Source organism: Oratosquilla oratoria, chromosome 4, assembly GCF_046742065.1.
Source record: "Oratosquilla oratoria isolate Oo_2021 chromosome 4, ASM4674206v1, whole genome shotgun sequence".
In the NCBI taxonomy this organism is placed as follows: Eukaryota; Metazoa; Arthropoda; class Malacostraca; order Stomatopoda; family Squillidae; genus Oratosquilla; species Oratosquilla oratoria.
The window spans coordinates 42,291,000-42,305,202 of record NC_134780.1 but is presented as its reverse complement, the minus strand read 5'-3'; the positions used below and the strand labels follow the sequence as shown (position 1 = coordinate 42,305,202).

Genomic DNA, 14,203 nt, shown 5'->3' with positions numbered 1-14,203 from the left:
AGACATTTAATCTCAAACACATTCAAATTCCTTTCTTCCTCTATCATGTTCCATGTTTCTGCACCATACAATGCTGTTGGCACAATTACTCCTTCATATAACCTCCTCTTAGGATCCATTCCCAGATGTCTATTTCTCATTACACTTTTCAATCCACCAAGGCATTTACTCGCTTCTCTCAATCTACATTCTACCTCAACCCCCACTCCTCCCTTTCCTGCCATATTCGCACCCAAAACTCTGCGGAATGGCAAATGATCACTTAAACCAATTAGATATTCAAGAAGATTTAGATAAATTACAGTAATGGTCTGAAAAGTGGCTAATGAAATTTAACACAGGTAAATGCAAGGTAATGCACATAGGTAAAAATAACAGTAAGTACGATTACAAGTTATTTGGAAATTCGTTAACAAAAGTGGATAGTGAAAAAGATCTCGGCGTAATTATCAGTAACGACCTCAAATCATCCAAGCAGTGTATTTCAGCCTCTGAGAAAGCAAAGAAGATTCTAGGACTGATTGTGCGATCTTTTGATTTCAAAAGTCCATCACTCATTAACAAGCTATATAAATCGTTAGTTTGTCCACATTTGGAATATGCTGTTTCCGTATGGTCACCGAATCTCGTTAAAGACATTGACAGACTGGAAAAAGTACAACGGCGAGCCACAAAACTGATTCCAAATATCAAAAATAAATCATACAAAAATTGACTCAAACATATGAATCTGTTTTCCCTAAATTAGCCTAGACTCAGAGGTGACTTGATACAGGTCTTTAAGATTCTAAAGGGAATTGACAACATCAAAAGTGAAACATTTTTCACATTGAATGATAATCAGACAAGAAACAATGGTCTCAATCTGTCCGGAAATTCAATTTGGAAGTAGGTAGAAACAACTTTGCCAACCGTGTAGTTAATGAATGGAATAAACTTCCTGCACAGGTAGTGCAATGTAGTTCAGTTCAAAGCTTTAAGAATCATTTAGATAAACACCTATGCAAGATGCTGTAATAATTATAATTTATGTTATATTATTTGCTTTTGTTTTGTTATCATTTGTCTGTTTGATTTTCATTTATTATTAGTTATATGTCAATTTATTATTATTTACTATTTACCTGTTTGTTTATTATTCAACTATACCTATGCATTTATTTATGTATTTTATTTATTTACATTATAGTTTTTATTTATTTTATTATGATTTTTTTTGCATCCGACCTAGATATGGACCAGGAGGTCTCCTGTCAGCATGCTCCGCCTTTGTATCTAAAGCTATCCACTTCCTCCAGTCTTTCACCCTTAATTCTCACTTCCAGCCTGCTGTCACTCTCTCCTCTTGTACATCTCATCACCTTACTTTTACCCACATTTATCTTCATCTTCCTTCTTTCACACACCTTCTCACACTCTGTCACTAACTTCCTTAATCCAGCTTTGACAGTCAAGTTTTCCTGCATTGCTTCAGACTTGGGTAGTGGGTGGAAGATGTGGATGGCCCTTCATCTACAAGAAGGCAAGATGAAAAGGTAAAATATATGGGTGCATGACTTTGATGCTCAATTCCCCGTACATACATACATATACCAAGGCTTTTTCCCCCTTACAAGGGAGGTAGCCAAAAAGGAAAAGGCATAAAATCATTCCCACCCATTCCATCCCTGAAAACACTCCACACCCCTCCACCCTCCCTCTTATCTTAGCACCTCCTGGATGATGGGTCATCCCTGCACCTTGTCCACTGCCCTAGGTCAGAAGCAGTGTCGCCAGACACAGCACATCCACAGCAAGGCTGCTTCATTAAATCGGTGACCCCCCCCTCTCCGTCCCCCCATGCATGAAAGGAGAAGACGGGGAGAAATCCCTTCGGGCTGCGTCAAATTTTGCTCACATACTACCTCACCCCCCATCCCCCTGCCCATTCCATCTCGTGCATCACAACATCATCCATATACAACCATTCTCCATTCACCCCTGTCTTCTGTCCTCTCCCGTCCTTCCTCAATAGACATTCCCCTCTTCCCCAAAGCCCCCTTCACCCCATCCATCCACCTCATCCTAGGACGTCCCCTCATGTTCACTCCCTCCACATCTGCTTTCCATACCTCTTTTACTAGTCTTTCTTCACTCATTCTTTCCATGTGTCCAAACCATCCTAATACTCTTTCATCAACCCTATCTCCCAACTCCCTTTCCACCCCCATTCTTCTCCTCACCTCCTCATTTCTCACTCTATCTAGCCTAGTAACCCCCATCATACTTCTCAGACACCTCATCTCAAACACATTCAAACTCCTTCTCTCCATACAGTGCTGTTGGCACAATCACTCCTTCATACAGTCTCCTCTTAGCATCCATTCCCAAATGTCTATTCCTCATTACACTCTTCAATCCACCAAGGCATTTACTCGCTTCTGTCAATCTACATTCTACCTCCACCTTTTCCTGCCACATTTGCACCCAAGTATCTAAAACTATCCACTTCCTCCAGTCACTCTCCCTTAATGCTCACTTCCAGTCTACTGCCCCTTTCACCCCTTGTACATCTCATCACCTTACTTTTACCCACATTTATCTTTAGCTTTCTTCTATCACATACTCTCCCAAAACTCTGTCACCAACTTCCTCAATCCCTCCTCTGATCCTGCCACAAGTGCAGTGTCGTCAGCAAACAACAGCTGGCTCACCTCCCACTTTTCTCCATTTTCTTTAACCAACTCCAATCCCTGACCCACTACCCTTGCATTTACCTCTTGCACTACCCCATCCAAGTATAAGTTGAACAGCCAGGGCGACATAACGCATCCTTGACGAAGTCTCACCTTTACCTCAAACCACTCACTTTCTCCATTTCTAGTCCTGACACAAGCTCTACTACTCTCCTAAAAACTTTTGACAGCTCCTAGAAGCTTTCCTCATATCCCATATATCTGCATAACCTCCCACAGTGCCTTTTTGTCTACCCTACTGTAAGCCTTTTCCAGATTCATAAAAGCCCAAAAAAACATCCTTCCCCTTTCCTATAGCTTTCTCACATATTTGTTTTAACACAAAGATCTGATCTACACAACCTATACCCGTTCTAAATTCACAGTGTTCCTCACCAATTACTCCCTCTGTTCCTCTCCTAATCCTCTCAATCAAGATCCTCCCATAAGCCTTCCCAACTACACTTAACAAGCTAATCCCTCTGAAACTACTACACTCACACTTGTCCCCTTTTCCCTTGTAAAGTGGAACTATACAAGCACTCTACCCACTCTCCAGCAAACATTAAATAACCTCACCATCCAGTCCACCATCACTGTACTTCCTTTCTTTAGACATTCTGCATGGCATCCATCCAGACCAGGTGCCTTACCTGCTTTCATCATCTTAACAACTGCCTTCACTTCATCCTTCCTTAATTCTCCCCCATTTTCCTCATTCATCACGGTCATTTTCTTATCATTTCCCACTGCAACTATCTTTCCCTCCCTATCCTCCTTCACATTTAGCAACTCCCTAAAATATTCTGCCCATCTTCCCCTTACTGCCTTCTCTTCCATTATCATCTCTCCATCTGCACCTTTTACCTTTTCTTCTCTACTTGATTCGCCTCCTCTTCCTCTCTTAATTTATTTCCAAAACATCTTTTTATTACTTTCAAAATTTTCTGTCATACTCTTACCCCACTTCACATCTGCTCTCCTCTTTGCCTCCTTTACCTTTTGCTTTACTTCTCTTTTCTTTGTACCTCTCATATGACTCCCTCATCCTATTTTGTAACCAATCTGTGAAAGCTCGCTTCTTCTCTTCTACAACCTTCTTTGTTTCCTCATCCCACCATTCACTACCCTTCCTTCTATTTCCTCCTGTCCTTCTTGTTCCACACACCATCCTTGCACACTTTGTGACTCCCTCCTTGAACCATCCCCATTCCTCCTCCACACCTAGCTCTACTCTATCCTTCACTCCCTCCCACTCCTCTTTCAGCTTCTTGTACTCCTTCTCCTTTTCATTTCTAAGCACCTCCCTACCTTTCGTCCCTTTCCTCTTTCTCCATCTATCCTCCACTCTCAACTTACCTTCCACCAAAAAATGATCTGATATTCCCCCACCCTCTCCCCTTAGCACATGTACATCCTTAACTCTTCCAATCATAGTCCTATTTACCACTACATAATCCATCAACGCTCTACCACCCTTCCATCCACCACCCTCTCCCATGTGTACTTATGCTTAACTTTCTTCCGAAACACTGTATTTGCTATCATCAACTCTTTCTAGACACATTTCCACCATCAACTCTCCACTACGATTCTTTGCTGGAACTCCACATTTCCCAACCACTCCATCAGTTGGACCATTTCCTACCCTAGCATTAAGGTCTCCCAGTACTATTACGTTGACATTTTTCCCTAAATCCTCCATGCACTCATATAAATCTATCCAAAAGGCCTCCCTTTCTTCTACACTCTTCCAATTCCTCATATAAGATGGAAAGGGCCTTCTGGTATGAAGTCAAAATTTAAGGATGTAATAAAACAATGAATAAATACTATAAATCTTTTTTGGGGTATATACACCAAGTTTGAATTACCTGGTTAGTAATTAACCACTGTATAACCCTCTGAAATGAAATGTATGAAATCACAAATAGTGCGAGGTACTGAATCCAAGCAAATTTCAACATCTCCCAGTAGGTTGTATAAAAGCTTAGATTTTGTTTTGCATAGTGCAGTTTTGCAATGATGGTGAAGTTGGAGTCTATTCCTCCTTGCCAGGTACTGTACAGGTTACTTAACTGGCTAGTCACTGAAATATACAACAATGGAATAATGGTATGAAAAATCTTGAATTTAAAAGATACTTATCAACAGCTTTAAAATGTCATCATTGAAAAAGTAAAAGAGTTTGTCTTTCCTACAAGTGCTCTTAGACTGATTTGTACTATTTTCAAATTATGCTGTAACAGTTTACTTCCATAGAATAAGTCTTGCTTCAAGTTTCACCAACTGGAAACCTCCAGCCCTGCAACATTTCACAGCCCCTGCATAGAAACGTGTCTGTATTGTATTAATAAGTGTAAGGGATGTTTCAATGTTACTGGCTTACAGTATTAGGAGGAGAACAGGGGTTGGTTGTTGGTGCTCATTATGTGAAATAGGGAAGGAAATGCAAAGTTAGTAGAAATATCCTGGGTCCAGTCTAGACAATATCAGCCCCTTAGGGCCTCTAGATGGAGTTAATGGTGTTAATAGGTTTGGAAGATGGGGGGCAGGGAGATAATGTGCATCTTGCAGGACCACCACTTGCAGGTGCTCAGGGGTGGTACCTGTCTATATTTTAAGAGGCCTAGTATCATTAGTTGTTTGCTGATGACAAAACATGGGGCTGGGCCAGAGGATTGTCTAAGGCAGTTAGTGATGGAATTTGGGAAGGTATGTGATAGGAGGAAATTGAAAATAAATTAGGGTAAAATCAAGGTGATATGATGTACAAGGGCTGGGGGTGGCAGTAAGTATGAGTTAAGTCTTAACCCCTTCCATATGATGATGCCTATGTAGGCGTCATGATGTGGGAGTGGGTATGTTAAGATGCTGGTGTCAGCGTCTTGATTATATTTATTTTTCAGTTGTAGCTGAGTGACCCCCATATTCTGTGAGCTAGCTTGATCATATTTTCTGTGGTTATTAATACTCAGAGTGAAAGAGAACAAGTAATGCACCTGTAACTTTGTATTTTATAATGTGAGTATTGTGATGAATCATCATACATCAGGCAGCTGATGCTACCCATGAGAATTTGACTCGCTGAAGAAGTTAAGGGAGAGAGGGGTCACAAGAATTTGATATTTTAAGTATTTAGGGTCTCGTGTAGCAAAGAATGGAAGCATGGGGGTGAGGGTAAAGTGTAAAGGGAAGCAAGAGGAGACAGGGATGACCTTTCACCCATGAAGAGCTATAATAAAAGGGAAAGAAATAGGTGACAGATGGGAGTTGACTTGGTAGGCGTGAGTGGGTGCATGCTTTAGCAGGCTATCTTCCTTATAAAGAGGAAGAAGCTTTTGGTATACAGATGTAGTATTAGAACAGATGAATGGCATTGTGATATTTTTGTCCTTCCCCTTAAACGGTATATGCTTATATATATATATATATTACTTACCATCTCTTTTCCAATACTTCTGCAGTATTGTGGCAACTTTCCAGTCTTCTGGTTGTACACTAGAATAGGGTAATACTGGTACATCAAATAAATTAAAGTGTCCTGCAGATGGTAATGGCATTCGCTGATGCAGTGACAGGTCCCCCAAAAAACTGATGGCTGACCCTGGGAGTCCAGAAGAATATTGGAAGTGTGCTAAACCTTCTAGAGCAACCTCACATATGTGCTGAAAGTAAATGGAGGTGTAACCAGTGGATGAAATCACTCCATTTATGCCACAAATTCTACTTGTTAGCAAGTACTGTGAGTGCTACAGTGAATTCACTGATAAATTTATGTATGGAAGCAAATGCCAATGAAAGAAGACCTGTATGATGGCAAACTTACATGCAGCTGCACATCAAAGGTAAGAAGTAAGGAGACAGAGTAAACTAATTCTTCAGGTTCCAATGGAATTACTACTTCTACTGACAGCTCATCCTTGGTTCCATCGTAGTTGACATCATTTTCATTTGTCTACAACATAAAAAATTGATAATCACTTGGTTGATTTTAAAGGTAAAATCTATTTTCATACATATTAACTCTTGGAACATATTTTTATTTGTATAACTCAGGAATAGGCAGACATATTCAAAAACTACATCTAAAATGATCCAATCAACATGGGAAAATGTACATGAGCACCTTCACTACAGGGATTCTCAGCAAGGAGTCTAACATGGCATTGTAGTTTGGGAAAGTAGACCATACAAGTGGACCATTATTAGTGTCCAGTAAAAGTAAAACTCCATGCTTGAAGTGAACATCTGGTTGTTCATACTGGGTTGAAATCTCCTTCCATAAACCTGTTACATAGGGTTAAGGTCAACTCAAATTACAATGTCAATATCTGAGCTACTGTTGTCATGTGACAAATAAATTTCCCATCCAAATATAAACATAATTTTCAACATTTAAACATGAGCCCTTCCAAAACATACAAGAGTAGGATGTAAATATATTACCGGTTTACAAAATTATGAAAATGCCACTGAAGGCATGCAAGTACCATTTAAACAAGAAGTGACTTACTAATAAGAATCTGTAATTCTAAATCTGCCCAGCGACGATCCCATGAATTTTCAGTTTTGTGACCTGAGAGATATTGTGTGTGAGCCATCACAGTCTTGGATCATATGTTGGAATCAAGATTGACATATTACCCTCCCAGATGAGAGCTCAGAGCTCATGTATGGCCCAATCTATGGTTAATTCTATGATCTTGCACACCAACTCCTTGCCCACCAGAATTGGAGTGCCAGCTCACAGTGTAGTGATGCTGAAGTTTTCAGCCCTGTGCAGAACTCAAACTTAGATTGCTGAATTAGGGGTTGAGAGTGTGTATATATATGTGTTTACCTAATTGTTGTACACAGAAATGGAACAATATTTGTGAGATCATCTCTTACTCTCCAATTGTCAGACCTAATTTCAAAGGTATGTAATGTTCCACCAGAAGGAAACTAATTATTCACAACAAACAACTCATGACAACCACACTCTACTATACTTCCACAACTTCATTGCCATAAATCAGCAAAACATGACACTTTACAAACAACACAAAATATTGCACTAATGATAATAACAGGATGCACCAAAACCACCAACAGAACAATACATACACTTTTAGGTAGCCAAAAAGGGAAAGGCACAAAAACACTCCCACCCATTTCATCCCTAAATACACTCCACACCCCGCCCATTCCTCCTCATGCAGTCACACCATCATCCATATACAACCATTCTCCACTCACCTCTGTCTTCCGTCATCTCCCTTCCTTCCTCAACAGACATTCCCCTCTTCCCCAAAGCCCCCTTCACCCCATCCATCCACCTCATCCTAGGACGTCCCCTCATGTTCACTCCCTCCACATCTGCCTTCCATACCTCTTTTACTAGTCTTTCTTCCTCATTCTTTCCATGTGTCCAAACCATCCTAATATTCTTTCATCAACCCTATCTCCCAAATCCTTTTTCACCCCTGTTCTCCTCCTCACCTCCTCATTTCTCACTCTATCTAGCCTAGTAACCCCCATCATACTTCTCAGACACCTCATCTCAAACACATGTTTCTGCCCCATACAGTGCTGTTGGCACAATCACTCCTTCATACAGTCTCCTCTTCGCATCCATTCCCAAATGTCTATTCCTCATTACACTCTTTAAACCACCAAGGCATTTACTCGCTTCTCTCAATCTACATTCTACCTCCACCTTCACTCCACCTTTTCCTGCTACACTTGCACCCAAGTATCTAAAACTATCCACTTCCTCCAGTCGCTCTCCCTTAATGTTCACTTCCAGTCTACTGCCACTTTCACCCCTTGTACATCTCATCACCTTACTTTTACTCACATTTATCTTTAGCTTTCTTCTATCACATACTCTCCACAGTGCCTTTCTGTCTACCCTATCATAAGCCATTTCCAGATCCATAAAAGCCCAAAAAACATCTTTCCCCTTTCCTATAGCTTTCTCACATAACTGTCTTACCACAAAGATCTGATCTACACAACCTCTACCTGTCCTAAATCCACACTGTAACCTCCCTTTTTCAGACATTCTGCATGGCATCCATCCAGACCAGGTGCCTTACCTGCTCTCATCATCTTTACATTCACCTCATCCTTCCTTATTTCTCCTCCATTCTCCTCACTCATCACTCTCATTTTCTTCGCATTTCCCACTGCAGCTATCTTTGCTTCCCTATCCTCCTTCACATTTAGCAACTCCCTAAAATATTCTGCCCATCTTCCCCTTACTGCCATCTCTTCCATTATCATCTCTCCATCTGTACCTTTTACCTTTTCTTCCCTACTTGATTCGCCTCCTCTTCCTCTTTTAATTTCTTTCCAAAACATCTTTTTATTACTTTCAAAATTTTCTGTCATACTCCTACCCCATTTCACATCTGCTCTCCTCTTTGCCTCCTTTACCTTTTGCTTTACTTCTCTTTTCTTTTCTTTGTACATCTCATATGACGTACACCAAAATCAAAATCCTATCCATAGGGTATCATATGAAAATGATAGGCACACATTTCTATGCTAGAGCACTCACACCTCACTCATCCATTTCAATGCATCACATGACCACAACCAGCTGAAAAAGCAGCATATTGCTCCATATGTGCAACAACCACCTGTACTATACAACAAATCCACAGAAAAATACATTCACATTAATGAATAAGCTCTTCAAGGCAAGACAAACCAAACTCAATAACTCCCTGCCTGACATGGAGAAATCCCTTTCATGAGAAGCCAGATATAACCATCACACAAAAGAAATGAGCACCTCAATCTACACTGCTCCACACTATCCCCAAACAACATATTTCTTTCTTACGAAAACTATGTGCCTATTTGGTTGCCATTCCCAGATAGCAGAGGTGTGGGTCTCCTGCAAAATAGACTTGGGTCAATGGATTGACTGACTGATCTACAATGACCTACTTGTGTACCAATCAATTTATCAATATGTTGCCCCTGGTCTCTTTTGCAGAAGACCTGCAACATTTAGGTAACTAGCAATGGTCTCTGGATGGGTCCATTAGTCACTCAAGAAAGACATATTGTGTTGTTGTCTAGGGATTGTTAGTGTGGGGCATTGTAGTATGAGGTGTTTTGTGCCCTATGTGCTCGCATCTGAGGCAGTTGGAATATGTGGCTAAACCTATTTTGTTGGTAATGTTTCAATATGGATGGTGTCTTGAGGGCTAGAATTTTAGGGTTCTTTTCCAATGGAAGGGCATTACCATTTAGTTTTACTTTTTTCTTTTTCTTTCTTTGGTTGTCTGGGCTGAGTAATATCTACTGACTTTGGGTGAGGCTCCCATTCTGTTATTTTTGAGTCATTGTTCTAGTTTATTCATGCATACTTGGGTGTCGTTTGCTGCTAGTTTGTAATTACTATGCTACATTCACTGGTCAGCACCAAATTTATTGTTTATTATTATTTTTTTAAGCTGATTTAGGATAATTTTGATGTGCTGAATCCAAAAATCACATTGGTTTTGCTCAATCAGGTCAACTTTCTGGAGTAAGCTACATATTTGTTTTCTGATGATTTTGTTTACATGTACGGGTATTTTCATGTGATATGATGCAAAATTCTTTCATATTTCTTGCAATAAATGAATCCTGAAGATTTTGCATGTGCCAACTTATGACTAATTTTTTTTCTTTTTTTTTTATTACCAGTGAATGAAAGAGCTTCGACTAGATCTTGCAAAAATAAGCCTGATGTATTCTGCTACATCTGTGTTGAATACACCATTGTACCTAACAGGAATCAAGTAAAAAGTTTCATAAACTTGGTGACCAGGATAAAACTTGGGCTCCACACATGGTATGCAAGTCATGCACTGAGTGTCTGCATCAGTGGACCAAAGGTAAGAAGAGTTGTCTAAAGTTTGGGTTTCACATGGTTTGGAAGAAGCCAACAAACCATGTCATTGACTGCTACTTCTGCACTACTGATGTGACTGGGATCAACAGAACCAAAGCAGCCTCAAGTATCCTGATTTTGAATGTAGTGTTTTCAGCATTTTTTTGTTTTGTAAGCAGCAGTTGAAAACATTTCATACATACAGATGAAATTCCAGTACCTGTCTTTGGAGAACTTTGACATCTGGTGAGAATTTATTTTTATTCTTTATCAAATCCTTCCAGCACTTGTTATGTGATGTTTGTGACTAGTGTGTTGGTAGAAAGGCCTTCCTTGAATCTATATTGGTTGAGGAAAGTAGATATTTCTTTTTTTGATTCTTGTTGCTATCAGCCTTTCCATCAGCTTGGATATTGTAGATAGTAGTGAGAGTTATCTGTATTATGTAGTGTTTTCAAAAGCTTTGATTTCAAAATAAGAATTACGTGAGCTCTTTTCCAGGTGGTTAGGATTTTTTTTTTTGTAAGCAGCAGTTGAAAACATCACACTATTCATACATACATACACTCATGAATATGAATCAAGGCATGATAAATTGGAGAAACGACCCCATGAGTGTTGCCCCATTCCTGTGTACTACAATTAAGTAAATACAATTAGATAAGTAAATGCTTGGATCACAAAACAAGCACTCTACAATGGACTGACAAATTCTATACTTCACCAAATTCCATCAGAAATCATCCCAGCAGAGAAATCACTCCCATAACAAGTCCGAATTGCATTGACCGACCAAAAGAAACATGGTGGGTTATGTTAGGTTAGGAGCTATTGGACAACATTTATTTCATGTTTAATGTCCGCTTTTGCGTACTTCTGGAATTTGACTAATAACAAAAGGTGATATACAGGTCAGCCTTTGATCACACTATTCAATATATGCGCCAACACTAAAAGCTGGACCCCTCTATTTCAAGAAGATGGAAAACTGTAAATCTAGAAAATTTCACTTGGATAACTACTTTGTATCTTACCTCTAGTCCGAAAAATTATTATAAGCGGGGATATAATGGTCAGCGTGTTGATCAAAATATAAATAAACGTGGTAGCACTAAAAACAGGAGCCCTGTATTTTAAAAAGATAGGAAGTTTGTAAATCTCGAACAACATCGTAATTTTTCTTTCAAAAGAGTAGTTACAATGTCACAAAGCTTTTCTTGCAAATGGCCCTTATTTCGAGGCTCCTAATTTTCATGGCCTACAAAAAACATTTTCAAAAGAAGGAATAAATTAATTTCGTGTATCGGTAAGTCTGCTCTCCCGCTGTCTTTTTCGTATGGAATGTTGTTTGTAAACAAGTAGCTGTTCCAAATTTCCCAAACCTATATTGTCGTATACTCCGTATGTTAAAATTATCGCAACCACATTTTGACAACTATTATTTCAAACATGCCATTTATCATTTATCGCATATTATCAATGTGCATGTATTTACCTAATTGCAGTATATATCAAATGAACAATACTCATTCCGTCTGATACTTTACAATTTATCATACCAAGCCTCAAAATAATGCACGGTTTCGACTTTATTCATATCCTTAATATCCAATTGTCATATACAGATTTACTTTAGTAAAAGCAATGGCAGAGTAATGGCTGTGAATCAACAGGCAATTTGTTAGCAAATGAAGCAAAATTAAACAAGATCATGAGGATAAAAATAGACGTGGCCCTACAACCATGCAACTTCAGGACAATATATGTAGTAATTATTTCTTGTATAGTAATTGTTTTATTAGTCACTACGTAATTGTTCTGCGTAGTAGTTACGTGTGTAGTTAGACATACGCAGTCCCGAGTACTACATACATACATAAACATACCAAAGGCTTTTTCCCCCTTACACGGAGGGTAGCCAAAAAGAAAAAGGCATAGAAACCACTCCCACCCATTCCATTCCCCCACATATTCCACTTCCCTCCACCCTCCTCCCTCCCTCTTATCTTGGCATCTCCTGGATGACGGGTCATCCCTGCATCCTGTTCACTGCCCTGGGTCAGAAGCAGTGTCGCAAAACACAGCACATCCACAGCAAGGCCGCTTCATAAATTCGGCGACCCCCTCCCTCTCCGTCCCCTCATACAGAAAAGGAGAAGACGGGGAGAAATCCCTTCGGGTTGCGTCAATTTTTTTCTCATGCATATTTCCTCACCCCCATCACCCACCCACTCCCCCTCATGCGTCACAGCATCATCCATGCACAACCCTTCTCCATTCACCCCTATCTTCTATCCTCTCCCGTCCTTCCTCAACAGACATTCCTCTCTTTTGTAATGCCCCTTTCACCCAATCCATCCAGCTCATCCTAGGAGACCCCCTCATATTCACTCCTTCCACCTCTGCTTTCCACACCTCTTTTCGTAATCTTTCTTCACACAGTCTTTCCATGTGTCCAAACCATCCTAATACTCTTTCATCAACCCTATCTCCCAGCTCCCTTTCCACCCTTGTTCTCCTCCTCACCTCCTTTTTACTCACTCTATCTAGCCTAGTAACCCCTATCATACTTTAAATCCTAACACACGTTCGACTGCTCTCGTAATAACTCTTGACTACTCTTAACAGCTTTCCTCCTATCCCATATATCTGCAGTACCTCCCACAGTGCCTTCCTGTCTACCCTGTCATAAGCCTTTTCCAGATCCATAGAAAAAAAAAATCCTTACCTTTTCCTATAGCTTTCTCACATATCTATCTTACCACAAAAATCTGATCTACACAACCTCTACCTCTCCTAAAACCACAATGTTCCTAACCAATTACTCCCTCTGTTCCTCTCCTAATCCTCTCAATCAAGGTCCTCCCATAAGCCTTCCCAACTACACTCAACAAGCTGATCCCTCTGAAACTACTACACTCACACTTGTCCCCCTTTCCTTTGTAAAGCGGAACTATACAGGCACTCCTCCAGTCCTTCGGCACTCTACCCTCTCTTAAACAAACATTCAATAACCTCACCAGCCAGTCCACCATAACTGTACCTCCTTTCTTCAGACATTCTGCATGGCATCCATCCAACCCAGGTACCTTACCTGCTTTCATCATCTTAACAGCTGCTTTCACTTCATCTTTCCCTATTTCTCCTCCATTTTCCTCACTCATCACTCTAATTTTCTTAGCGCTTCTCACTGCAACTACCTTTCCCTCCCTATCCTCCTTCACATTTAGCAACTCCCTAAAATACTCTGCCCACCTTCCTCTCACTGCCTTCTCTTCCATTATCATCTCTCCATCTGCACCTTTTACCTTTTCTTTTCGAATTGATTCGCCTCCTCTTCCTCTTTTAATTTTCTTTCCAAAACATCTTTTTATTTCTTTCAAAATTTTCTGTCACACTCTTACCCCATTTCACGTGTGCTCTCCTCTTTGCTCCCTTTATCTTATGCTTAACTTCCCTTCTCTTTACTTTGTACCTCTCATACGATTCCCTCGTCCTAATTTGTAGCCAATCTATGAATGCATGTTTCTTCTCCTCTACACCCTTCTTTGCTTCCTGATCCCACCACTCACTACCCTTCTTTCTATTTCCTCCCGTCCTCCTTCTTGTGCAC

At 40.1% G+C, this 14,203-nt stretch overlaps 1 protein-coding gene across 1 annotated transcript; it reads right to left on the bottom strand.

The window, feature by feature from the left end:
- Positions 1-4,546: 4,546 nt before the first annotated feature.
- LOC143024453 (transmembrane protein 231) lies at positions 4,547-11,961 on the bottom strand. Its single transcript, XM_076183260.1, has 5 exons — positions 11,625-11,961; positions 6,844-7,004; positions 6,544-6,672; positions 6,157-6,382; positions 4,547-4,803 (listed from the first exon to the last, which is right to left on the bottom strand). Exons 1-5 carry the CDS (start codon positions 11,758-11,760, stop codon positions 4,547-4,549), a joined length of 909 nt encoding a protein of 302 aa, XP_076039375.1. The 5' UTR covers positions 11,761-11,961.
- Positions 11,962-14,203: the final 2,242 nt, after the last annotated feature.